At 50.2% G+C, this 25951-nt stretch overlaps 1 protein-coding gene across 8 annotated transcripts in view; it reads right to left on the bottom strand.

Annotated features, from left to right (window-relative positions):
* The window catches only part of RILPL1 (Rab interacting lysosomal protein like 1), a 43352-nt gene extending 25149 nt beyond the window's left edge, over nt 1-18203 (bottom strand). For 4 of the 8 annotated variants that reach the window (XR_010407388.1, XM_054510557.2, XM_054510555.2 and 1 more), the window contains exons 1-2: nt 17066-18203; nt 10665-10815 (exon numbers count right to left, since the gene is read on the bottom strand). Coding sequence is in view for 7 of the 8 variants with exons in the window: in XM_054510557.2 (XP_054366532.1) it covers nt 10665-10815; nt 17066-17374 (460 nt within the window). In the remaining variant the exon portion in view is untranslated. The remainder of the gene's footprint in view (nt 1-10664; nt 10816-17065) is intronic. The other 4 variants (XM_054510556.2, XM_045887824.3, XM_045887822.3 and 1 more) reach the window with 4 other exon arrangements.
* Between the last annotated feature and the right edge of the window lie 7748 nt (nt 18204-25951).

Raw genomic sequence — 25951 nt, 5'->3', positions numbered from 1 at the left:
AAGACAGAGAGAAAGCGGTGTACTAGCGTGCAGAGGACTACAACACAGCAGGAAGGACAAGCCACGAGCTCCGCTTGGAGCTCACAAAGTCGGTGACTTCTCAGGCTCTCCTCCTCCTTCAGCGCGGCGTCAGCCTAGAAGCTGCAGGCCGCCCCCCGCCGTACCCCTGGTGGGGTGTCACAAGGCCATCTGGAGGTCCTGGGCATGGGCGCGTGCCCCTAACATCCCTCAGCCACTGCTGCAAGGCAGGGCCTGGGCTCTGCCGGTGGGACAAGAGGACACCACTAATGTCTCCCGGAAAGGCGTTCCTCAGACACAGTGCGTGCATGCATGCTGGGGCTGAAGTCAGGTGGCAGCAGAATCTGAAAAAGCCACGAACACGTTGCTGTTTGCTCTCTGAGCACCTGTCCTGCTACAGGCTCTGGGCCAGGGCGTCAAGGGCTGAGCTCATTTAATCCTTGGTGGTGGCAAGTTGTGGGGACAGATTCCGCTCCTGGAGAAATTGGGTAGGAAGAACGGTGTGGGGGATGGGGGAGTGTGGGTCCAGAGAAAAGAAACCTGGATCCGTAACCCAGCTACCTCGTTCACCTTGGGGGCGCCCGGGCTTTAACCCGAGGCTGGAGAACAAAGTGGTCAAGAGCTTGGGGTCTGAAGCCAGATTTCCTGGACTCATTCCCTGCTTTGCCATTTATCTACTGTTGACCTTGGGCCCATTTTCTCCCTTGCAAGGTGGGATCATGGGCAGCCCTGACCTGGGGCCGGGGGGTCGGGGGGGGTGGGCTCTTGTGAGGTTAGAGGGGTTAATCTACGTAAAGTGCTCACAACAGGCCTCAGTGTTAGCTGCCATTTTATCCACAAAATGGAAATGTTAGTCCTCCTTGTTCCAAAGGTTGCTGCTCAGATAAAGTCCAAGAGTCATTACAAAAGTGCCTGGAGAACTTAAAAGAAGGTGGTATGTTTTTAACAGACCCACAGACCTTGTTAAAAGCTGGAAGAGGGCTGAGGAAATGTAGCCACCTGGCAATTTAGGATTCCTGGATCTAGATTTAAAGGTGCATTTGAGCAAGTGCAGGAAGAAACAAGTCCAAGGTTGGTCACAGGAGCAAAGAAATGGTTAAACACACAAGGACCTTCCTTCCACACCACGGATAACCGGCCAAAAGGCTGAGATACAACGGTTAAGTCAAAAAGGCAAGCGACAAAGTCACAGCAGTACTATTCATAACGGCCCAAAGGTGGAAAGAGCCCGAATGTCCATCAATAGCTGAATGGATAAACCAATTGTGGTCTATCTACACGATGGAATATTAACCACCCATACAGAAGAATGACTGACACCTGCTATAATGTGATTAACCTTGAAAACAGGAAGCTAAGTGAGAGAGGCCAGACATAAAAGGCCACACGGTGTATGATTCCATTTACAGGACATGTCCAGAATACAGACAGAAAGAGACTGGTGGCTGCCGGAGGCTGGGGGAACAGACAGGTGGGTGGACTGGGGACTGACCACTGATGGGTGCGGGGTCTCCTTCGGGGGCAGTGAAAATATACTGGAACCAAACAGAGGTGATGGTTGCCTAATGGTGTGAGTAAATTATGTACTAAATGCTGAACTGTATATTTTAAAATTGTTCCTCTTATGTTATGTGAATTTCACCTCAATTTTTTAAAAAAGGCAACCCAAAGAACACATAATTTTAATTTGTAAAAAAAAAAAAAAAAGGCAAGTGACAATCCATACGGCACAATCCCTTTAATTTGAAAAACTAAATACATGTTTCCCTGCAATGTCTGAATTGCAGCAGCTTTGGCTCATTAAAAAAAAAAAACAAACAGGCATGGACTCCGTATGTAGATGCATAAAAAGGGATGGTTTTACCTCTGCTAAGTGCCGTGAGAATGAGGCAGAGGGAATTCTCATGCATTTCTTGAGTTTTGTTACAATCTTTCACGATATCAATGCATGCATTAGGTTATTATTATTTTTTTAAAGATTTTATTTATTTATTTGAGAGAGAGAATGAGATAGAGAGAGAGAGCATGAGATGGGGGAGGATCAGAGGGAGAAGCAGACTCCCCGCTGAGCAGGGAGCCCGATGCGGGACTTGATCCTGGGACTCCAGGATCATGACCTGAGCCGAAGGCAGTCGCTTAACCAACTGAGCCACCCAGGCGCCCTAGGTTATTTTTTTTAAGACCAAACAACCACCACCCACATACCCATACTGTCTGCACCCCTTGATCACTAAAGACAAAAATGTCCCAAGAAGACTGAGCCACTTGCCCCAAACCTCACTGCTCGTCAGTAGCCATGTGGGGGGAGCTGCAATGCAGGTGTCCTGATACCAGACCGATGTGCTCTTGACCCCATCAGAACCAGAAAGGTGCCTTCCATACGGGATGAGGACGAAAAGGACAGCTAACATTTACTGAGCGCCTGCCGCAGGCAGTGACGGGGCTGAGTGCTTGTGGCGGGGACGATTATGGTGCGCCAATGCCCTTGGGTCCCTATGTCCACCCGCACCCCTTTTCAATGTGCCTTCGCCACTGACCAGGCACTGGGGGCCACTAGGCTGGCGGGCTCGAAGGGCAGGAAAGTTAGTGTCACACTCCAGAGCTCACAGCCCTCCGGAGGCTCTGCCCAAGTCCCACCCTTGCTGCATGCTTCCCCCCACTTCCCTATCCTACTTCCTCGACCCCCCAACGGTCTCCTCTGGGGGTGCTCCCTTCATAAATCACGGGCACAGGAATCCTCACATCAGAGTCTCCTTCTAGAAGAATCTGAACTACACTGTACTTAGCTCCTTTTATCCTCGGAATGCCTTCTGCAATGGGATTCCTGTTGTCCCCACTGTAGAACCAAAGCAACCCGAGGTATACAAAGGCTGGTAGACTCACGCCAGGCCATACGGCTGGTCAGTGGTGCTACGGGACTCAAACGCAGGCAGTCTTGGCTGCAGAGCCCCCCACTCTTGCAAACCACTGCCACACTGCTGGTCTCCCACGGCCCACGATCCTTATGTTATCGGCAAGTGGACTGGGTAGAAGAGCATTCCCCCAAACTTAGGTCCGTCTGGAACCTCAGAATGTGATCTTGTGTGAAAACAGGGTCCCTGCAGGTAAGATGAGGTCATGCTGCGTGAGGGTGGGCCCCACATCCTAACACTGGTGTCCTCATAAGAGAAAGAAGAGGGCGCTTCAGAACAGAGGAGGCCAGAGACACTGTGACTGTGGTGAGGCTGGGGGGGGACACAGCCATATAAGTCAAGGAACCCCGGGTGCTCCAGCAGCTGAACAAAGCAAGGCAGGATCCTCCCCTAGAGCCTTTGGACCGAGCGCAGCCCTGAGGACACCTTGATTTTGGACTTCTGGCCTCCAGATCTGTGAGCGAGCACATTTCTGTGGCTTTAAGCCCCCCAGTTTGGGGTGCTTTGTTACATTAGCCCGAGAAAACTACTCCAGCCAGCTTATGGAGGAAGGCCCAGCGAGGGCGCGCAGCCGGTTTTTTTATGGAGCTAAAATTCATACCAGTCACTCTTGGCTTCCATGTACGGTTCGACGGGTAGCACAAAATCAACGTCACTGCCCTCAGGGACGTGCCTTACTGGACAGCTGCGAGGCTGATGCTGTATATACTTTTCTCTCAACGGTCCTGGGAGTCCGGAGTTGCCGTTCCCATGTCACGGGTGAGGAACCTGAGGGTGGGAACGGTCGGTCCCCCTTCCCCAGGTGACCCAGCTGGGAAGGGTGGGGCTGGGACTTGAACTCAGGTGCGCCTCACTCCACTGCATGTTCTCCTTACTGAGGGCTGCTCCATCCAGCAGTCCCTGAGAACACACTGCCTTGTATTTTTCGGGACACTGCAGTTCTAGGCTGCCCTTCAGAAAGTGGTTATGGGGTCAGTCTTCCTCCTGACTTCCGGTGACAAAGCTGTTTGTCTGGAGCCCGAGAACTGTTTCCAGATCCTACGCCTGCGTGTCCCCGGTCCAATGGCTTCGATCCCTGTAATTCATCTCCACGGGCACTAAGGAGTAGCGTTTCTCGTTGCCCTCCAGCAGACAAGGCGGATTTCCAAAAACAAGGGACAGAGGCGTGCTTTTCAACCTGGAGACTTCCAGGGAGCAGGAGACAGCAGAGTGTTGAGGTGGCTCTGAGTGCAGTGCCCCCGTGCCCCATATTGGTCTGTTAATCACTGCTGCACGTAGGGTCGGCTCCCCTAAATAGGCTTTCCCATCCCACTCACGCCACATCTCACAACGGCGCCCCTAAATCTGCAGTCAGCCCCTAGGCCTTGCCACGCTGCTCACGGTGGTGCCTGGCACACAGTCCAACTTCGCAGGCTCCACCTCCCCAAAGGGACCCCTGTGCCCGACGTCTGTTCCTCTCGCAGGTGGAAGAAATGCTTTGTCTTTGCTGTGTTCCCATGGTTTCCCGTGCAAAATAAAAATAACCGTGAAAGGCATGCCTGGCATCTGCCTGGTCTCTCCACTCGGGGCGGGGAAGGGGGTTGGTGCTGCCTGGAAAGCCCAGGCCTCCCCGAGCTAACCCTTTGGGAGCCGGACCCACGCTAGATGCCAGTTAAGTGTGTCAGATGGTGCCCGTGTGGGCTGTTTCATGGTAAGCCAGCAGGGATGTGGAGAGCCGAGGCAAAGCTCTCCCACACGGGGTGAGCTGCACGCACACAGATGCCTTGATGTGCAGAGGAGCGGCCCTGGGCATTTGGGGCCACGGCCTGCGGCCCCCGAGGCCCCTGTGGTGGCACCAGGGCCGGCAAGGGAGGTCCCCGGTCCCCCTCAGAGGCCTCACGGTGCCCTGCAGAAGCCCCACGCGCAGAAAGATGGCTGTGGCTTCTTCAAGAAATCCAACGTAGTTCCCCTACGACCCGGCAATTCAACTCCCAGGTCTACACCCCAAAGCACCGAAAACACACGTCTGCACAAAAACTTGGAATGTTCATAGCAGCACTATTCACAATGGCCAAACGCTGGAAACAACCCAAGTGTCCATCAACAGATGAATGGATAAACAAAAAACACAGGGGCCCGTCCGCATCATGGGACGTCGTTTGGCCACAAAAATGAATGACGCACTGACGCACTGCTACAATGTGGATGAGCCTTGAGGACGCCCGCTCGGTGGAAGACGAGACACAGAAGGCCACGTTAGCCGAGTCCACGTCCACAAAATGTCCAGAACAGGCAAATCTCCAGAGGCAGAGAGTAAGTCAGAGGTTGCTTGTGGCTGGGGGTGGGATGAAGTGGGAGGGGTTGGCAGTGGTAGTTAAAAGGGTACAGTGTCTCTTTTTTTTTTTTTGAAGATTTTATTTATTTGTCAGAGAGTGAGCACAAGCAGGGGGGAGTGGCAGGCGGAGGGAGAAGCAGACTCCCCGCTGAGCAGGGAGCCTGATGCAGGACTCAATCCCAGGACCCTGGGATCATGACTCGAGCAGAAGGCAGATGCTCAACGACTGAGCCACCCAGGTGCCCCATGGTGTCTCTTTTTAAGGTGACAAAAACATTCTAAAATTGTGGTGCTGGCTGCACAACTCTGAATCTACTAAAAGCCACTGAAAGGTAGACTCTAAGTGGGCGAATCGACATCTCCATGAAGCTGTTACAAAACAAATAGTAGCAAATGTTTCTCTAGTGCTTACTAGATAAGCACTTGACATGTATTAACTCATTTAATCCTCATAATAATATTCACATTTTACAAATGAGGAAATCAATCTACGTAAAGGTCATTAATCTGGCCACAGGTGGAATCCAGTGGAGCTCAGATTCGGACTCAGGCAATCTGGCCTCTGAGTTCATGGTCTTAACTCCTATGCTCTACTGGCTTCACGTTCTTTTTAAAAAATTCATTAATTAATTAATTAGTTTACTTAGAGAGAGTGCACGCATAAGTGGGGGGGAGGGGCAGAGGGAGAGGTAGAGAGAGAACACTAAGCTGACTCCATGCCCGGCACAGAGCCCAATGCGGCTTGATCTCAGGACCTTGACTGAGATCATGACCTGAGCTAAACTCAAGAGTCAGACACTTAACTCACTGAGCCACTGAGCCATGCCTTACTGTTCCTAAAAGAAAGAAACAGATCTATACAGATAGGGAAATTCTGCAAGATACAGTAAGCGAAAGAAATCAAGGTGCGCTATATCCAACGTGGCATCCCGGACTGGATCCTGGAACAGAAAAAGGACATTCACCTAAAATCTGGTGAAATCCAGATAAATTCTGTGGGTTGGTTAATAGTATCATACCAATGTGGGTTCCTTAGTTGTGACCCATGACCGTGGTAACATGTCCCTATTAGGGGATACTGCGAGGGGCACTGTGGGAACCTTCTGTACTATCTTTGTAACTTTTTTGTAAATCTAAAATTATTCCAAAATAAAAATGTATCTTTTTTTTTTTTTAAAGATTTTATTTATTTGCGAGAGAGAGAATGAGAGACAGAGAGCACGAGAGGGAGGAGGGTCAGAGGGAGAAGCAGACTCCCCGCTGAGCAGGGAGCCCGATGCGGGACTCGATCCAGGGACTCCAGGATCATGACCTGAGCTGAAGGCAGTCGCTTAAGCGACTGAGCCAGCCAGGCGCCCAATAAAAATGTATCTTAAAACAGTAAAACAAAAACAAAACACCCAACAACCAAGGTGCCTAACTGTCTAGAATATGTTACCATTTGTGAGGAGGCGGAAAAGGATATTCTCCTCCTTCATTGGGTAACTATGTACATTTGAAGTGCATAGAAAATCTGCAGAGAGAGTAAGGGGTTTCCTGCTCTAGGCAGACTGCTTGGGAACAGGAATCAGGAGAGGAAGGGAGACCAAGTTTTTCACCATTAACATTTTTGCGTTGTCTGATTAAAAAAATAATAATATGCGTGCATTTTTTTTTTTACTTTGGAAAATGATTTTTCTTTTTTTCTAGAAAGTAAAACATTGGAAAAACTGCCATCTGTGTCCTCACGTCTTGAGGCTGGACACTGGGGCTTCAGTTGTAGAACTCCTCAGGCTCAGGTCTCCTTTGACAGGAAATGTTAACCAAGGCGCCCAAGCAATTTTCTGCTATTCAGCTTTCCAGCTGTATGCCATTTTTTAGCGAAGAAACTCAAATTTTACCTCCACCTCTGTCTAGTTCTGGGGCCCCCTGGGCAGGTGTTCCATATGTGCAACCATCTTCATCTGCTTATGCCCACCTGCTGGAGAAGGATCATCCCTCTAGACGGTCTGTCTGCCTTGCATCTCCCTGGGCTCACTGGGCCAGGAGCTGCGGGGCTGGGGCTGGCCTCTCCTCCCCTCACACATGGACGTGGACATGGCTCTACTAACCTACTGATCATATTCTTGATATTTACTGGTTTTTTTTCCTGCTTATTCTATCAATCACTAAGAGAAACATGTTAAAATCTACCACTATGATTGTGGATATGTTTTTATTTCTGCCCACTTTTTAAATTAGTATATGTAAAGTGTACAATTTGGTGGGTTTTAATATGTTCACAAAGTTGTGCAACCATCACTGCTATGTTTTCATCACCCCCAAAAGAAACCTCATACCCATTAGCCATCACTCCTCCTTCCAGCCCCTGGCCTCCCACTAATCTACTTTCTGTCTATAGATCTGCCTACTCTGGACATATTTCTGTTCACTTTTGCTTTATAAACTTTGAGGACAAGTTATTAGGTGTGCAGAAATTGCAAATCCATTTTCCTGATAAATGGAACTTTTTTCATTACAGAGTGATCTTGGCCTTAAAGTCTATTTTCTTTTGTAAAGTCTTACATTCCTATAACCACACCAGCTTTCTTTTGGTTAGTGTTTGCACGGTCTATCTTTTCTCAGCCTTTTACTTTCAACCTTTACGAGAGGTCTCTTAGAAACAACATGTAGTTGAATTTTTAAACTCTTTTTTGATAGTCTTTATCTAGAACTTTTAGTCCATTTACATCTAATATAACCTCCAGTATAACTGGTTTAAATCTCCCATCCTATAATCTACTCCTTTTCTGCTTTGTTATACTTGTTCTGCTTGTTTTTAGCCTCCATTCAAGGGACTGAGTGTGTACCATTATGCCATCAAGGTACTGTAATGTGATAATATATATTTATATATAATAAAATAATTATATATAATACATATGAATTGAAAATATGTAATATATATATTTTGGTCTTTGACCTCCATTCTTGGCACAGAGTTCCTAAAACTCTTGTGATTACCTAATAGAGGTGAGAGGAGTGTCTTTTGTTGTCATTACAAGCCCCTTTCCATCATACCTGAGTTTATGATAATGAGGTGACTCTTGGTGGTCCCCCTAGAGAGCTTCAGGATGGGGTCTGGTTGCCAGAAAACCAACCACGTGATTCGTGATTAGAGGGTTAGAACTTTCAGCCCTAACCCCTCACCTCTGGGCGAGGGAAGAAGGAGCTGGAGGTTGAGCTAATCACCAAAGGCCAATGATTTAATCATTCGTGCCTACATAACGGAACCTCCATTAGTCTCTGGGGTTCAGGGAGCTTCCAGTTGATGAATAAATATATCCATGTGCACAAAGGGTGGTGGCGTGCCCCAACTCCACTGGGACAGAAATCTCTGAGCTTGGAACCCTTCCAGAGACCTCACCCAATGTACCTTTCTTCATCTGGCCGTTCATCTGTATTCTTTATAATATCCTCTGTATCCTTTGTAAGCCAGTAATCGTGTTTCTCTGAGTTTTATGAGCCATTCCAGAAAGTATTCAGCTTGTTGCAGGGTGGGGGTATGTGTGGGAACCTCTGACTTTGTAGCCAAGTTAGACAGAAGTGAGTATCCTGGGGACCCATTACCTGCCAACTGACACCTGAAGTCAGGGCAGTCTCGTTGGACTGATCCCTTAACCTGTGGAGCCTGATGCTAACTCCAGGGTAGACAGTGTCATAACTGGATTAAATTATTGGTGCCTGGAGAGTTGGAAAATTGGTTGATGTGGGGGGGGGGAACTGCGCACAGTTGGTATCAGTGTGTTGTAATCAGAAAAATAGTTTTCCTTTAGCCAAGCTCTTCTGCCATCATGGAATGGAGATTCAGGCCCTAGCATGTGCCTCTCAGCCTCCAACCTGGCAGTCCAAGCGCCAGGCTGTCAGTGATAAATGAGTTTACAAAGCGTCAATGAATGAGCGGTGTTCTGTCCGGAATCATTAGCGCTTGGGCACTAGAATATCACAGTGGCCCATTTGGTGGCCCCAGATCAAGGGGTCCCAGAGAGAAACGAGCCTTTCTTCAGGGGGCTGATTTCAGCCAACCTGAGCTCCAGTCCTGACTTCGCCACTAGCTTGCTGTGTGACCCTGGGCACCTCGCTGCACCTCCCTCAGCCTCATTTTTTCTCATCTGTTCGATAGGGAGGCTGGACTAGGTAACCAAAAGCTCAGTAATAATAGCTAACACTTGCTGTGTGTACGTACCAGGTACTATTCTAAGCGATCTGCAGATATTAATTCATCGAATCCTCACCACAAACTTATGAGCGACCTACGGTTACTTCTCTCACTTTTACTCGGGGAGCAACTTAGGCACACAAAGGTCAAGTGACTTGATCAAGGTCACTTAGGAGGTAAGTATTGGGTTAGGATTCACACCTGGGCAGTCTGGCTCTGGAGCCAATGCTTACAACCACTAAGACTTCTGCATCCATTGCCCAGATCACATGCCAACAAAGGAAACCCAAGGAAAACAGAATTCCAGCACTTGGATCAAAATTTCCTCTTTTCTCAGGCCCTACAGTCCTTATTAGGGTGCTACTTTAGTCTCACAGAAGTGTAACTATGGTTCTGAACTTCAGCCTCCATGCAAGCCCATCTCTCACCCCATCCAGGAGGAGGGGGCTTGTGTGGAGACCCAGGGAGTTTCTTCCAACAGAAGAGAGAGGTCTGAGATTCCCGGGGCAAGAGGCAGCCTCTGATTGGGAAGGAGGCTGTGGGGGACAACAGAGCTGATGCAGCCCATAGGGCCCACACCAAATCCCATCTCTGTTTTTGCTTTCCCAAAACCAGCAGAGGGCCTAGAGTGAACGTTCTAGATAACTGTTTGCAGGATGAATGACAGTTCGGGGGCTCCAGGGCCATTCCGATCTGGCTTACTATCCTGGGTTGCTCATTGTTCAATGCATGCCTCTGGCAGGAGTCAATCTCTTCCCAGCACACTTAGAATAAAATCCAAACCCTGCTCTCTAAGGGGTATGTGATCTGACCCCTCTGACCTCATCTTTAACCACCTTTGGCCTCGATCATCTTGTCCCGTTATACTGGCCTTCCCTGGCTTTCTATAAAACTCATGCCCCAGGGCCTTTGAACTTGCTTCTCTCCCAAGATACGTGGCTCACTCCATCACTTCATTAGGGCTCAAATGTCACCTTGTCAGAGAGGCCTTCCTTGATCACTGTATCTAAAGAAGCTCCGCCCCCCCACACCTCCATCATACCCCCCAGTTTGGGTTCTTCCAGAGCACTGGTCGCCGTCCGGAACCATGCCATCTATCTGTTTACACATCCATCATCCTGCTCCTCCACGCTAGAACCTAAGCTTCACGAGGGCTTTGTCCTGTCCACTGCGTGTCCCCCGTGCCTATGATCACCGCGGGAGCAGCCTTCTCCCGACCTCCCAGGCCGGCCCCTCCCCTTACCTTCGTGCTTCTGGAACTCCTCCTCAGAGAAGCTGGTATCTTTGTGCGAGAGGTTGGTCATGAGCTGCTTGTTCTCCTCCTGCAGCTGGGCGATCTGAGAAAGGAGGTCCTGTGCCTCCCCCCGCCACACGTCCTCCACCAGCTCCAACTCCTGCGAAGGCGACGGGCCGGCGTGGGGTCACAGCTGCCCAGGCAGCAGCCTCATATCCACCACCCCCCACCCTCGGCAGCGGCTCGGGCCTGCCAGGGCTCCCCCTGAGGGCAGGCGCACCGAGAACAGGGCCACCACTAGGCCACACGGCAACTCTGCAAGAAACAGAAGGTGCCCTTATTCCGGGCAAGGCCTGCATTTGTGCTTTAGGACTCGGCCGGGTTTAGAATGGCCTCAAGAGCCGCAACTGTACCTCATGACTATCTAGACGGAGAGAGCACGCGGATGAGCAGCCCTGCACCACGGGGACCCTGACATTCCCAACCTCTCTGGGGAGGTCACGGCCCTGAGCTGTGGACAGACCCTGAGTCAGGACCCACCTGTCTCCAAGGGACCAAGGGGCAGCAAAGACCCCGGGGATGCCACCTGGCCCAGTGCTCCTTATATGTCTGATACTGGCATCTCTTCAAGGGATCTTGGGCAACCAATTCACTTTACAACTCTGAGCCTCAGTTTCCCTTAGCCGGGGAGCCAAATATAAAGATTCAAGGGGCTGATGTGTGGATAACTAAGATTAGTCTATTAAAATCATTTTGTGGATGGCTGTAATCAAAGAAACAGAAAGATTGACAAGGATGTGAAAAAATGGGAAGCCTCAGGCCCTGCTGGTACAACCACCGTGGGAAACAGCCCGGCAGCCCCTTAGTAAGTTAAACAATTACCACGTGACCAGCAATTCCAATCCAAGGATCTGCCCAAGAGAAATGAAAACACAACGTCCACACAAAAATCTGTATGTGAGTGTTCACAGCGGCATCATCCACAAGAGCCAACACATAGAAACCACCCAGATGTCCGTCAACTGACGAACAACATGGATCAACCTTGAAAACATGATGCTAAGTGAAAGTAGGCCGCACAGTGCATGACTCCACTGATGGGAAATATCCAGAACAGGGAAACCCATAGACACAGAAAGCAGATGGGCGCTTGTCTAGGGCTGGAGGGTTGGTGGGGGAATGAGGAGTGACTGCTCATTGGGTATGGGTTTTCTTTCCCAAGTAATGAAAATGTCTAAAATTGGTTCTGGGGGCTCCTGGGTTGCTCCGTCGGTGAAGCTTTTGCTGTCAGCTCAGGTCCTGATCCCAAGGTCCTGGGATCGAGCCCCGCGTCGGGCTCCCTGCTCCGCGGGAAGCCTGCTTCTCCCTCTCCCCCTGCTCGTGCTCTCTTTCTCACTCTCCCTCAAATAAATAAATAAAATCTTTAAAAAAATAAAAATAAAAACAATTCTGGTGGAAGTTACACAACTGTTGAATAGACCAAAAACCACTGAATTAGACACTTTAAATGGGTGAACTATATGGTATGCGAATCATATTCAATAAAGCTGTAACCAAAAAAAAGATCTTTTGTAAAACCAGAAACTAAACATAGCACAATCGCTGTTGCGGGGACACAATGCTGGTTTAAAAAGCAAAGATACTGGGGCCTGTTGACCCAAGTTTGAATCCTGTCTCCGCCACATAGTAGCTGATCCCGGAGAAGTTACTCGACCTTTGGGTGCCTTGGAAATGTGGAAAATAGTGTGATATCTACCTCTGAGGGCTGTCATGAGGCTGATGTCAATGTCTGGAAGAGTGCCCAGCACCCAGAAAGTGCTGAAGATGTGTTTGCTGGTTTCTGTTCCTCCTACAGGCTGTCACCAGCTGGCCCAAGTGGCCGGATAAACACGGCCTCCGTTCATCTTTTAAATACATCCCTAAATCCCCATCTCCTTTGTCAGGAAGCCTGCCGCAGCAGGGAAGTGAGAGGTAATAACTAAGTATTCACCCAGCTGGTTCAAGGTCACCAGGCGAGGTGAAGGACAGGGCCAGACGGCAGACTGAGGGAGCAGGCATGGGGCCTTCCCATGCGCAGGTGTGGGCTGGAAGCAGAGGGAGGCTCTCCCATGCTCTCTCTCTGCTCCCACCTGGTGCAGGCTGAGCACAGAGGCCCCCGGGGGCAATGGTCAAGTGTACCTGACTGTGCATCCCACTCCCCGGGATGGGGAGAGTCTCCTGGGTTATCCTGGTGGGCCCAATGTAATCACAAGGGTCCTCCTCGGTGAAAGAGGGAGGGAGGGGGGTCAGAGTGGGAGACGATGTGTTGACAGAAGCAGAGGTCAGAGTTAGAGATCCAGTTGTCTGCCGGCTGTGAAGATGGAGGAAGGGGCCAAAACGCGAGGCGTGCAGGTGGCCTCCGGAAGCTGGAAAAGGCAAGGAAGTGGATTCTCCCCTAGAGCTGCCAGAAGGAATGAATTTCCTGACATCTTGATTTTAACCCACTGAAACCCATGTGTGATTTTTGACCTCCAGAATTTTATGCAGTATTATCCATATTGATATGACCCATAAATATCCAACTCTGTATTATCATAATAAATTCGTGTTACTTCCAGCCAGTAAGTTGTGGTAACTTGTCAGGGCAGCAATAGGAGATGAATACAGACTTTAACCATCAGCGTTTTTTTTCCCCCCTTTCCTAAAGGGGGTGGGAGGGGGTATGGTTTTTGCCTCTGAGCTGACCACGGCGAATTTAATCTAGCCTCCATACCAGCTAAAAGGCTTTTCCAGGAAATCACCCCTGATTGATTATTTCCTTTGCCATCTTGAAATTCCATATGCTGGCCTACAAGGCCCAGTATAATCAGACCCCTGCATCTCCCTGATCTCACTTCCCACCTCTATTCCTTACTTGCTCTGTTCTAGCCACATGGGCCTTCTTTGTGTTGTTTTTTGACAGAGAGAGCGAGCGAGCAAATGAGCACAAGCAGGGGGAGCAACAGAGGGAGAGGGAGAAGCAGACTCTCCACTGAGCAGGGAGCCCAATTCGGGGCTGGATCCCAGGACCCTGGGATCATGACCTGAGCCGAAGGCAGACGCTTAATGACTGAGCCACCCAGGTGCCCCCTCCATTGTGTTCCTTGAACACACCCATTCCTACCTCAGGGCCTTTGCACTTGCAGTGGCATCTGCCTTGAATGCCCCACCCCACCTCACCCACACTTGATTCGGATCTCAGCTCAGATGTCACCTCCTCTGGGAAGCCTTCCTGACTGCTCCATCTATATTAGATCCCCATCCTGGCCAGTCTCTTTCATATCGCCCTGTTTTATTTTCTTCATGTCACTTATTATAAGCTGAAAATTTAAAAACTTAAAAAAAAAATCTCCTCACACTAGAACTGCACCATCCAACAGAGTAGCCACAAGCCACATGGGGCTGCTGAGCACTTGTTAAATATGCACCAGATTTCAAAGACATAGGGGAAAAAAATGCAAAATACTTCTTTTTTTAAAAATTTTTGGGGTAACTATGTGAGGTGATGGATGGTAACTAACTTTACTGTGGTGATCACTTCACAATATACACAAATATCAAATCATGATGCTGTACACCTAAAACTAATACAATGTCATGTATTAATCAGATCTCAATAAAAAATATTTTTTTTTATTGTGTGCTATTATCATCCCCATTTTACGTTGATTACATATAGAAATAGTATTTTGCATAGGTGGGGTTTGATAGGATATGTTATTAAAATTAACCTCGTCTATGTCTTTTTATTAATAGAGGACAAGCCACATAATTTTTCTATGGGACAGCACTGCAGTAGAAAGTCAGGCCCATGAGGGCAAAAACCTCATCTGTTGTGGTCACCGCTGTCTCCCCAGTGCCTAGAACAGTAGGTGCTCAATAAACACATGTGTTGAATGAGTAAATGAACAATATACACTGTTAACATTATAGACAACTGTATCTGCATAGCCATCACTTTCTAATCCTATTTGTATTTTCCTGTCTTCCCAGTTACCCACCCACTGCCTGAGATGAGGATCCAGCTTCCCCTGTCTCTGCACTGCCCACGTCACCCAGGAGGGCACCTTGCATGCCGTGGCCCATCCACAGGGTTGCAGACTGAGTAAGCAGATCGAACATGTTAAGACTGTGGCCTGAGTCTGTGTGATGAGCAGAACTGACTGAGTTTGGGGGTGTGCTTGGGGGAAGGGTTGGTGGAAGACCGGGTGCATGCTTTACTGGAGCCACGTGTGCTGAGAGAGAAAAGAGTGTGTGGGGGGGGCATGCAAAGGAAGGAAGGAGGAATGAACAGACAAACCGATAAGACCAAGGACATGCTCAGAAGATTTTTGTGGAAATAGCACCGTGAAGAGCCTTTGAGATTACAAGAAAAAAAAAATCAGATGAGTCTCTATTGATCCTAAGAATACAGAGAAAAGGGGACCAGGGCTGGGATGGGAAAAGGGTTTTGTCCTCTGATTTATGAGAAATCATCCTCAGTGTTTACAACAAGCCCCGGCTCTGAGCACGCTGGGGTTTACTTCCTGGCTGATAGCGTTCCAGAAGTGACAAGTGCAGCTGGTTGGGAATTCCATCTGACTCCAGGCCTAGTGGCCTCCGATGGCTCCCAAGGGTGTCTCCCAGCCCAGTTGCTGCAGAACTCAAACGCCAAGGGTGGGGACACAGGTGCCAGGACTTCTGAGTGACCTGGGCTAAGCTCCTAGGCCCCGGTTAATAAGAGGCAGCCACATGACAGGATTTCAAAGATCCCTTCCCCCAACTCTCTAAGAGAGATGGGGGGGGTGAGGGTGTGGGGTAGGAGGAGCGGTGCCGGAGATGGGGGTAGGGTCTCTATGAACACCTCCCTGAAAGCCTCTCCAGGACTAAGGACAACAGTTAACACTTGTAAGGCCCTCATAATGGGCCAGACTCTGTCCCAAACCAACCCTTTCCACCACAACCCCATGAGATGTGTGCTATTATCATCCCCATTTTACAGCTGAGGAAACAGGCACTGAGAAGCGAGGTGACTTGCCTAAGATCACACCATGGCAAGGTTTGAAACCAGGCCGTGTAGCTCCAAAGTCCCTGCTCTGGGGAATTTGACATTAATTACAGGGCCGGGGCATTTTCAAGCTCTCAGTGTGATCTTGGAAATGTTGCCTAACACTTGGGAGCCTGAGTTTCTTTCTTGACCTCAGGGCATAAGGACCTGTGAGGACAAACACCGTCAAACCTCACAAACACTAGTGCTCTTAACCACTCACAGCTCTGCCCCCAGATTAAGACACAGCCACCGATAGGGCTATTTTCCTTGAAACACAATAGGTTATGGCTTGCCAGGGAGGTTCAGAGAGGCCAAGTGTATTTCCTGAGGCCACACAGCAAGCCAGAGCCCACTCAGGCACCCTGATTCCTCCAAGGAAAGGCGTTTCCTCCTATTCTCTGTCCAAAGGGTCTGACAGAATCTTCCTCGGGCTGAGGTTGGGGCAGGAAACCACACATCTCCCACTTCCTTTTCCCCAGGCACCTTGTCTAGACTCCCAGCCCAGTAGAGACGCCCTGATTCATGTTCTTGGAGGGATTCTTGTTCATAGGGCAGAGGCTTAGCTTTAAAGCTGCCCCAAACCATGTCCATCCCCCAAATCAGGGAAGAAGCACTAGAGTTACCTCTATTGGGGCTGGGATTCTCTCAGCACTAATGTGGGACAAATTCCCCCCCCCCCCATTTTCTTCATCTGTAAAATGAAGATAGTTCCTGCCTCACAGAGTTCTGTGAAGATTAAAGATAAAACCAAGGAGAGAAAAGCACTTCAGGTTATTAAACTAGAAGAAACCCTGGGAAACAATTTGCAAATAGAATTCCAGAGATTGGGGGGTCAATGAGCTCCGTGGCTGGAGGTCATATCCCCTTTGCTCTGGGGGGTTTTGGGGTGAGAAGAAGAGAGGGGCTTGATGTCAGATCTTCTTGGGTAACACTGAAGGGCAGAGGGCTTATTTCATTTCTGGAATATAATATTACCTAAGCACTTTAGATATATCCCACTTAATTCTTATAAGGTGGGTCTTACTACTATCATTATCTGACATGCGAGGAAATAAAGCACAGAGAGGATGAGTAACTTAACTAAGGTCACACCGCTATTACATGGTAAAGGTAGGACTGGAACTCAGGTCTGACTCCAAAGAACTGCCCTTAATCTCTGAAGCGGTATATGCCAGAGAGCGCTGGCTGGACAAAAGAGGGCCGGGGGCCTCCCTCCCTTCGTCTTTCACCCCCAGTCGGGTCCCTTCTCATCTAGTCCCTGCACACACACAGCGTGCACCTACAGCTGCCCGACGCTGAAGGGCCCTTGGGTCCCAGCGGCCCCATTCCCCGGATGGGCAGACTGAGGCCGCTCGCTGCCCACCTTCTGGTGCTTGCGCTCCTTCTCGATGCGGTCCATCCTTTCCAGACGCAGGCGGTCCAGCTCCAGGCGCAGCTCGTCCAGCTCAGGCGCGACGTGGTGGCGGCTGACCAGCACCTCCAGGATCTCCAGGACACGCACGACCTTGGGCATGAGGCGCGCGATGGCCTCGCAGCCGTGCTGGTCGATGACCCGCTCGAACTCGTGGCCCACGAGCGACGCGATGTCGTACACGTCCATGACGGTCAGCTCCGCCACGTTCTTCTCCAGCGCCGACTCGGCCGCCAGCGACGACCCCCGGTCCTCCTCCATGGCGCCCCGCCCGGCCTCTCCCCCACCCCGCAAACTAGTGCAACTCCCAAACTTGCCGCTGCCGAGGGCAGCGCCGGGCCGGGCCCACCTCGCGCCGCCGCCGGCGGTCCGCGCTCAGCCGGCCCTCGGACGAGGGCGCACCGGGCGGCCGGCCGGCGTCCGCATGGGCGGGGGCGGCGGACCGCGAGCCGGAGGGCGGCGCGCGGGGGGCGAGTCTCGGCGCGCGGCTCGGCCCGGAGCCTGCTCCCGGGCGGGAGGAGGAGGAGGAGGAGGAGGAGGCGGCGGCGGCGGCGGCGGCGGCGAGGAAGGCGCGCGTGCGCAGGCCCGCGGCGCCTCCCAAGTTGGGAATCCGAGTTGGGCGCAATGGAGGCGCGGGGTCTAGCCGGAGAGCGGGCCCTGTCGCCCTCGGAAACAGTTCTCGCCCGAGGGGCGCCCCCGCGCCCGGGGCCGGGGAAGGAAGGGCGGCCGCGGCTCCTCCAGGAAACTTTGGTGGCGGCGGCGAGACCGGCTGACCGGCTCCCCCCGCGTGGATGCCGCGCGCCCCGCCCCGATCCCGGCCTGGCGAGGGGCGCGCCCGGCTTCCGCCGCCCGAGGGCGCCCGGGCCCCCGCGGGCCCCGCACCGCGACCCGCAGACTAGGCGGCCCCCCCACCTCCCACCCCCGCCGGGCCTTCCTCCTCGCCGCCCCCTCCTCCGGCCCGGTCCTGGCTCCTCCTCTCCCGGTCCCGCCGGGGAGGGGTCGAGGCTAGCCCGGAGGGGAGGGGGCGGAGGCGGTGGGTGGTGGGGGGCACGCTGGTCTCTGGACGCCTCGCCGAGCCGAGGGGCAGCGTCTGCGTTGGAGAGGAATGGAGGGGTCGCGAGGTGGGCTCGGGGATGGGGCCCATGCGGGGGAGAGAGCGAGGACCAGCCCCCCGCACCCCCACCCCCACCCCCACCCCCCAGCCCGCAGACCCCGTCACCGGCGGACCTGGTGGCGCCGGGCCCTGCGTTCCAGTACAGCGGCCCGAGAGGGGCACAAGGAAGGGTGGAGGGGTCCCCTGCCCCCGAAGCCGCCGGGCTGCCCCGCCCGCAGAGCCACGTCCTTTAGCAGTTCCTTGTGACATAAACAGCGCTTCACAGAGGAGGTGAGGCCGGGCTTTGGATCTCGGCACCGCGAGTTTTCTTGTCCAAGCCCCCTGTCCTTTTGACCTGGCTAAACGCCCTAGGCCATCCGACACCCCGCCCCCAGCAGAGTCTTTCCAGAACCCACCAAGTCCTCCCACGCTTCCCACGCGCCACGCAGGGTTTAGGGACCCTCCTCTGCATTCCCACAGCCCGCTGCCTTCTCCCACGGAACTGCCCCTCGCACGCTGGTGACACAGACGCCTCCCCCATGAGACTGGGAGCTCCTTGAAGGCATAAAAAAAAAAAACTTTAATGCTCTTATAGCCCTAAAGCCCCCACCAACCTGGCACATACTGATAAAAAAAAAATTAAGTTGAAAATGTATTGGACATCTATTTCATATTTAATTCTAAGTGCTTTACAAATAAATATTGCCTCATTTAATCTGTACTGTATCGGTTCTCAGAGCGTGGCCTAATGACCACTGGGGGTCTCCAATACCCAGAGGGTCTCCGTGAGGTGGTCCCTTTCGCCAGCTTTATATCAGTAGGAGGCAAGATGTTCTTGGCATATTTAACGCAGAACAGCATCTCACAGTAAGATTGAACGTGCAGAAGCAGATGTGAGGATCCTGCTCTCTTCCAATGAGCTAGACATTAAGGAGATTTGCGAAAATGCAAAACAACACCACTGTTCTCAGTGTTTTGTTTGTTTGGGAGCATAGTTACTTGTATTAAAAATAGCATGTTGGGCGCCTGGGTGGCTCAGTTGGTTAAGCGACTGCCTTGGGCTCAGGTCATGATCCCAGGGTCCTAGGATCGAGTCCCGCATCAGGCTCCCGGCTCAGCGGGGAGCCTGCTTCTCCCTCTGACCCTATCCCCTCTCATGCTGTTTCTCTCTCTCTCTCAAATAAATAAATAAATAATTTTTAAAAAATAGCATGTTAAAATGTAATGTATCTGCTTTTGAATTAACAAATATTTTAAAAAAACATCAGTTTAAATTTCTAGTTACAGTAGATATCCATAGATAGAACACACTTAACGAAATCTCTTTAGAGTCTTCAATAGTTTTTGAGAGTGCCCTTGGAGAAGGCTCTCTGAGACCGGGAGGTTTGAGAACAGCTGCGTCACCACATCCTAAAGAGTATTATTATCCCACTTTTACAAATGAGGAAACTGAGTCATGGAGTGCTCAAATAGCTTGCCCAAGGCCGAGCAGCTGGTAAGTGCTAAAACCAGAGGTCAGATCTGTGCACAGCAACCTAATGAGGTGGACATGTGATTATCCCCATCCTAAATCAAGGCCAGTGAGAAATAGGGGCATTTGCTTCCTGTAGCTAATATACCAAGTTGCCACAAACTTGGTGACTTAAAACAATAGAAATGTATTCTCTGACAGTTCAAGAGGCCGGAAGTCTGGAATCAAGGTGTTGGCAGGACCGGGCTCGCTCTGAAAACTCTTGGGAGGATCCTGCCTTGTCTCTTCCAGACTCGGGGATCCTTAGTTTGTGGCCACATCACTCCAGGTTCTGCCTCTGTCTTCAGGTGGCCTTCTCCATGTGTGTCTTCTCTTCTGTGTCTCTTATAAGAACACCTGTCATTGGGGGGGCGCCTGGGTGGCTCAGTTGGTTAAGCGACTGCCTTCGGCTCAGGTCATGATCCTGGAGTCCCGGGACCGAGTCCCGCATCGGGCTCCCTGCTCAACAGGGAGTCTGCTTCTCCCTCTGACCCTCCCCCTTCTCATGCTCTCTCTCTCTATCTCATTCTCTCTCTCAAATAATTAAATAAAATCTTAAAAAAAAAAAAAAAAGAACACCTGTCTTTGGATTTAGAGCCCATCTGCACAATCCATGATGATCTAATCTCAAGATCCTTAACTTAATCACACCTGCAAAGACTCTTTTTTCAAAGAAGGTCTCCAGTTCCGTGATTGGGACAAGGAAGTATCTTTTGGGGCAGGGTGGCACCATCCAACCCACTGCAGGAGGTTAATTAACTCGCTTAAGTTCCCACAGCTGGGAGGGATGGAGCTGAACCCAGTGGGTGCCCATGTTGAACGAAGGAATAAATAATGAATTCCCAGATAGTGGCAGTTTTGCCCTCAAGGCAGCAAAGATGTAATTAGCATTGTTGGCTGAGAGGGACAATGACTGCGGATCTGGAGAGCCGGCCTGAAGCCTGACCTTAAGACCAGGGCAGGAAAGGGTGGGGAGGAGGAGGGAGACAGAAGTCTGAGGTGACCGCAAATGGTGAGCCCAAGTGCTTAGGAGAATGGCTAGTCTTAAGTAAGGAGAGGCAGTCAAGTCCAGAGCTCTAACCCTGGTGCAGTCACTTACCAGGTGTGTGAGCTTGGGCAAGCCAAATGACCTTCGGGGCCTCAACTTCCCACTCTGTTAAGTGGGATCACCAAGGGTAATTGTTATTATTAAATGAATCAACATATGTGCTGGCCTCACCCGGTGCGATAGAACAGTTAGTTTTGGGACGCCTGGCTGGCTCAGTCGTTAAGCGTCTGCCTTCAGCTCAGGTCATGATCCCAGGGTCCTGGGATTGAGTCCCGCATCAGGCTCCCCGCTCTGAGGGGAGCCTGCTTCTCCCTCTGCCTCTGCCTCTCTCTATCATGAATAAATAAATAAAATCTTTAAAAGAACAGTTAGTTTCTATCATCATCACCATCGTCATTGAAGATAACTGGAGGAGATATCTGGTTTGGGTGTAGACATCACTGTCTAGTTCACGATTGGAAATGTGGACCTGGGACTCAGGACCAGAGCAATGATAAGACCTCTACTGACATTCATTCATTCAATAAGTATTTAGCTCTTCGTATATGCCAGGTAGTATGCTAACCCTGTGGGATGTGGCGATGTGCAAAAGACAGGATTGCTGCTCTTGTGGGGAACAGACAGGAAACAAGTAAAACCAAAAATAAACTAATTTCAGATAGAACAAGAAAGGGTTGAAAAAGGAGAGGAGAATCAAGAAATTAGTGTGTCTCAGAAACCAGGTGTGTTAGCACGATTCATTTGGAAAAAGAGTCCCACACACTGTATTCTTTCAACTATAAATATTTTATTTTATTTTATTATTTTTTTAAAGATTTTATTTATTTGACAGAGAGAGCACAAGCAGAGGGAGAGAGAGGGAGAAGCAGGTTTCCTGCTGAGCAAGGAGCCTGATGTGGGACTCGATCCTAGGACCCTGGGATCATGACCTGAGCTGGAGGCAGACGCTTAACCGACTGAGCCACCCAGACGCCACCTGAGTTTTAAATATTGGCAGTCAAGTCAACATTTCAAAAAATACTCTGCAAGCCAATTATGAGTCTCCAGTTTTCAGCTTCTGGTAATTGGAGCTCTGCACACAAATGTAACTTCTTTTTTTTTTTTTAAGATTTTATTTGTTTATTTGACAGAGAGAGAGCAAGCACAAGCATGGGGAGAGGCAGGCAGAGGGAGAGGGAGAAACAGGCTCCCCGCTGAGCAAGGAGCCCAAATCAGAGCTCGATTCCAGGACCCTGGGATCATGACCCGGGCCGAAGGCAGCTGCTTAACCGACTGAGCCACCCAGGCATCCCTCAAGTGTAAGTATTTTAATCTGTATTTCTGAAACATACTGAAACCATGTATCCATACTACTATCACCCTTGAGAAAGTTAATTTCTTCTTATCAAATATCCACACTGTTCAAAATGTCAATTGTCTCATCAATTTATTTCTTTGCAGTTTTTATTTAACTCAAGATCCAAATAGCATTCACATATTGCAATTAGTTGATATGTCCCTTATTCTCTCTCTTTTTTAAGATTTTATTTATTTATTTGAGAGAATGAGAGAGAGAGAGAGAGAGAGAGAGCATGAGCGGGGGAGGGGCAGAGGGAGAAGTAGACTCCCTGCCGAGCAGAGAGCCCAATGAGGGACTCGATCCTGGGACTCCAGGATCATGACCTGAGCCGAAGTCAGTCGCTTAACCAACTGAGCCAACCAGGCTCCCTCCCTTATTTTCTTTTAATCCTCCATCTTCTTTTTTCTCCTTCCCCTGAAATTTCTTTTTTTTTTTAAAGATTTATTTATTTTAGAGAGAGAGTGGAGGGGAGGGACAGATGGACTCATTTTTTTTTTTTTTTAAGATTTATGTATTTGACAGAGAGAGACACAGTGAGAGAGGGAACACAAGCAGGGGGAGTGGGCGAGGGAGAAGCAGGCTTCCCGCTGAGCAGGGAGCCTGATGCAGGGCTCAATCCCAGGACCCTGAGATCATGACCTGAGCTGAAGGCAGACCTTAACCGACTGAGCCACCCAGGCACCCCAGATGGACTCATTTTTAATGTTTATTTAGATATGAATCACATGCAATAATGTTCACCTTTTTCAATGTGTACAATCCAGTGGTTCTTAGTACGTTTACAGGGATCTGTGGCCTTCACCGCTCTCTAATTTCAGAACATTCTCAACAACCTCCCCCTAAAACCTTGTTCCCATTAGCAGTCTCTCTCCATTCCCTCCTGCCCCTGGCCCCTGGCAGCCACTCGTCGGCTTTCTGGGTCCATAGATGTGTCTGTTCTGAACATTTCATATACCATGTGGCCTTTTGTGCCTGGCTTCTTTCACTCAGCATAATGTTTTGAAGGTTTATCCGTGTTGTGGCCGGATGTAATTCCTCTCCGTAGCCTAATAATCTCCTATTGTACCGATGGACCACATTCTGTGTATCCATTCATCCACCGGCAGACTTTTGGGGTGTTTCTACCTTCCCTGTTGTTTTGCCTGTGGAAAAATGGTAATTTTCTTCTGGAAGCTCAGATCACTTCGTAGAAACGTTTCCTCCTCGCCCAACTCCTTGTTTCTGGGAGATGAACCAGGCTCCAGAGGAGGGTAGGAAGGAAAAGGGCAAAGGGCTTTATCTGCCCAGGGAGCTCACAGCCATCGGCACTTTCTGCGGGCCAGGTGAGGCAGGCAGCCCTGCACCCTCCAAAGCCTGCTTTCTGTCTGTAGATTTGCTTCTTCTAGTCATTTCAGATAAGTGGAATCAGACGCTATGGGAGGGGAGAAGAGAAAGCCACAAACCACGTATGTGAGGCCCAGGGGAGGAATAGGCTCTGTTTGTGTGTGAGTCAGCAGACTGACACGGGACTGGATGGGGAACGGTGTGGAATGAAGTTAAAGAGGGCACCAGGGATTGATTGACTGTGGGGTCAAATTCATATCGGATGTAGTGGGGATGTTATGTGACATCCAGCAAGTCATTGCCTCTGACTCTGTCTCGGTCTTTTCATCAGTAAAATGGGAGTAGTGTTAATCCCGTCTCCCTCTAGGAGGTTTGTGGAGATTAAATGAGTGAAGCTATGTTTAATGTTTAGAACAGAGGCTGGCTCATGGTAAGGGCTACACTAACGTTAACTGTTGCTATTCTTACTGTCCAGGTGGTGCTACTCTTGTTACCACTGAAACATCCCATTCCGAGCAATGGCATCATGAAATCAAAGCTGACGTCTGGCTGCGGTGTGAGGAGCTATTAGAAGAATTAGGAATTAGGGCCACCAAGTCCCTTCAATTCTTTTTTTTTAAGATTTTATTTATTTATTTTTGAGAGATAGAGAGTGGGGGGGGCAGAGGGAGAGGGAGACAGAGAATCTCAAGCAGGCTCCATGCTTGGTGTGGAGCCTGATGCGGAGCTCGATTTCACGACCCTGAGATCACAACCTGAGCCGAAATGAAGAGTCGGACGTTCAACTGACGGAGCCACCCAGGCGCCCCTCTTCTCCCTTCTAATCTCTTTTCTGCACAGCAGAAATTTTGCACAGCCAGTAAGTAAGTTTGCATTTTATCCCGCCAGGTATCAACGCCAGGCTACAATAAAGCCCAGAGCCCTTACTGTGGCCGACCCAGACTTTCATAGTCTGATCTATGTCTACTTCATCTCACACATAAACACCCGCCACCTGCTATTCCTTGAGGTCTCCTGTGTGCCACAGTGCATCTCCAAACTCAAATCTCTGGTGAGAGCGTCCAAAGTGATCAGCTGGTGTCACAGCCCAATCCCGGAGATCAGGGAAGGCAAACATTTAACTTTTTCAGCTCCTGTAGAAGGAACAGAATTCTACTTTCAGGGCGCCTGGGTGGCTCAGTCGTTAAGCGTCTGCCTTCGGCTCAGGTCATGATCCCAGGGTCCTGGAATCGAGCCCCGCATCGGGCCCCCTGCTCTGCGGGAAGCCTGCTTCTCCCTCTCCTGCTCCCCCTGCTTGTGTTCCCTCTCTCACTGTGTCTCGCGCTGTCAAAAAAAGAATTCTACTTTCACCAGGAGTCACCCGGGGATGGACTGCCTTGCCCACGCTTGGAAAGGCAGCTCAGATGCTGAGCAGGAAACAACACACGACTCTCGCTGAGGCAGGGGTGCAAATGTGGGCCAGAGCTGAATGGCTGGGAAACACCAGGGCATTCCAGGTCACTCGAGGGCCCTTTCCTCTGTCCATCTGGTCAGCACCTAAATCCCCTCTCAATAACTCGGAATTTAAAGACTTATGGGCCTATTGAACTGTCTATGAATAAAATGATACAATGTGAATTGCTCTAAAATAGCCCACTAGGAGGGTGGAATGGTTGGAAATGTGGATGCAATGAAGACTGGCCATTCTGTTAATAATTGTTGAAGCTGGGTACATGGAAGTTCATTATACGTTCTCCCTCCTTCTGTGTTATTAGAGAATTTTCATAAGAAAACAGCTTTTAAAAGAAAGCAGACTGGGGGCTAAAAGAGTAGCAAAGTGGGGCGCCCGGCTGGCTCAGTCAGTAGAGTATGTGACTCTTGATCTTGGGGTTGTGAGGTCAAGCCCCACCTAAGGCCAAGAGCTTACTTTAAAATAATAATAATAATAAAATAAAAGGAATGGCAAAGTATTAGCTTGCCTGTGATCATCACACCTCTTGCTTCAGCCATAGGTGGGACAAGAGAGATCCGATGCCACTAAGAGGAACAGAAGATCTGGAGTGGGGAGAGAGGGCGAGTGGGTGCTGGGGACCACCCACAGGTAGGGGCAGATGTTTCCTGTCTCTATGAGTCCTTTGGGCTGGGCACATGGCAGAGAGAAGCAGTGATTATGTGGAAGGAGAAGTCACTGCTTCCTGGAAAATCAGGCCACAGGGTCCTGAGAAACCACATTAGGGCTCGAGAGGCAACTTGGGGACAGTTGAGTATAGCTTCCCTGTCCTGCTGCCATAGACAGTGCAATGGACCAAATGCCTGTATCCCCCCAAGTTCATGTGTTGAAATCCTGCCCCCCAAGGTAATGGTATTAGGTGTTATTAGTGCTTTTATAAAAGAGGCCTGAGTGTTCCCTTGCCCTTCCGCCTTGTGAAATCTAGGAACAAGGGAAGGGTGTTCTCACCCGACCCCAATCTGCCAGAATCTTAATCTTGGACTGCCAGACTTCAGAACTGTGAGAAATAAATTTCTGTTGTTGACAAAGAACCCAA

This window comes from Mirounga angustirostris, unplaced genomic scaffold, assembly GCF_029215605.1.
Source record: "Mirounga angustirostris isolate CCGP_5_RB_7025 unplaced genomic scaffold, mMirAng1.0.hap1 SCAF_14, whole genome shotgun sequence".
Lineage (NCBI taxonomy): Eukaryota > Metazoa > Chordata > Mammalia > Carnivora > Phocidae > Mirounga > Mirounga angustirostris.
The sequence above is the reverse complement of the archived record's forward strand: the minus strand, read 5'-3'. Positions and strand labels throughout refer to the sequence as shown.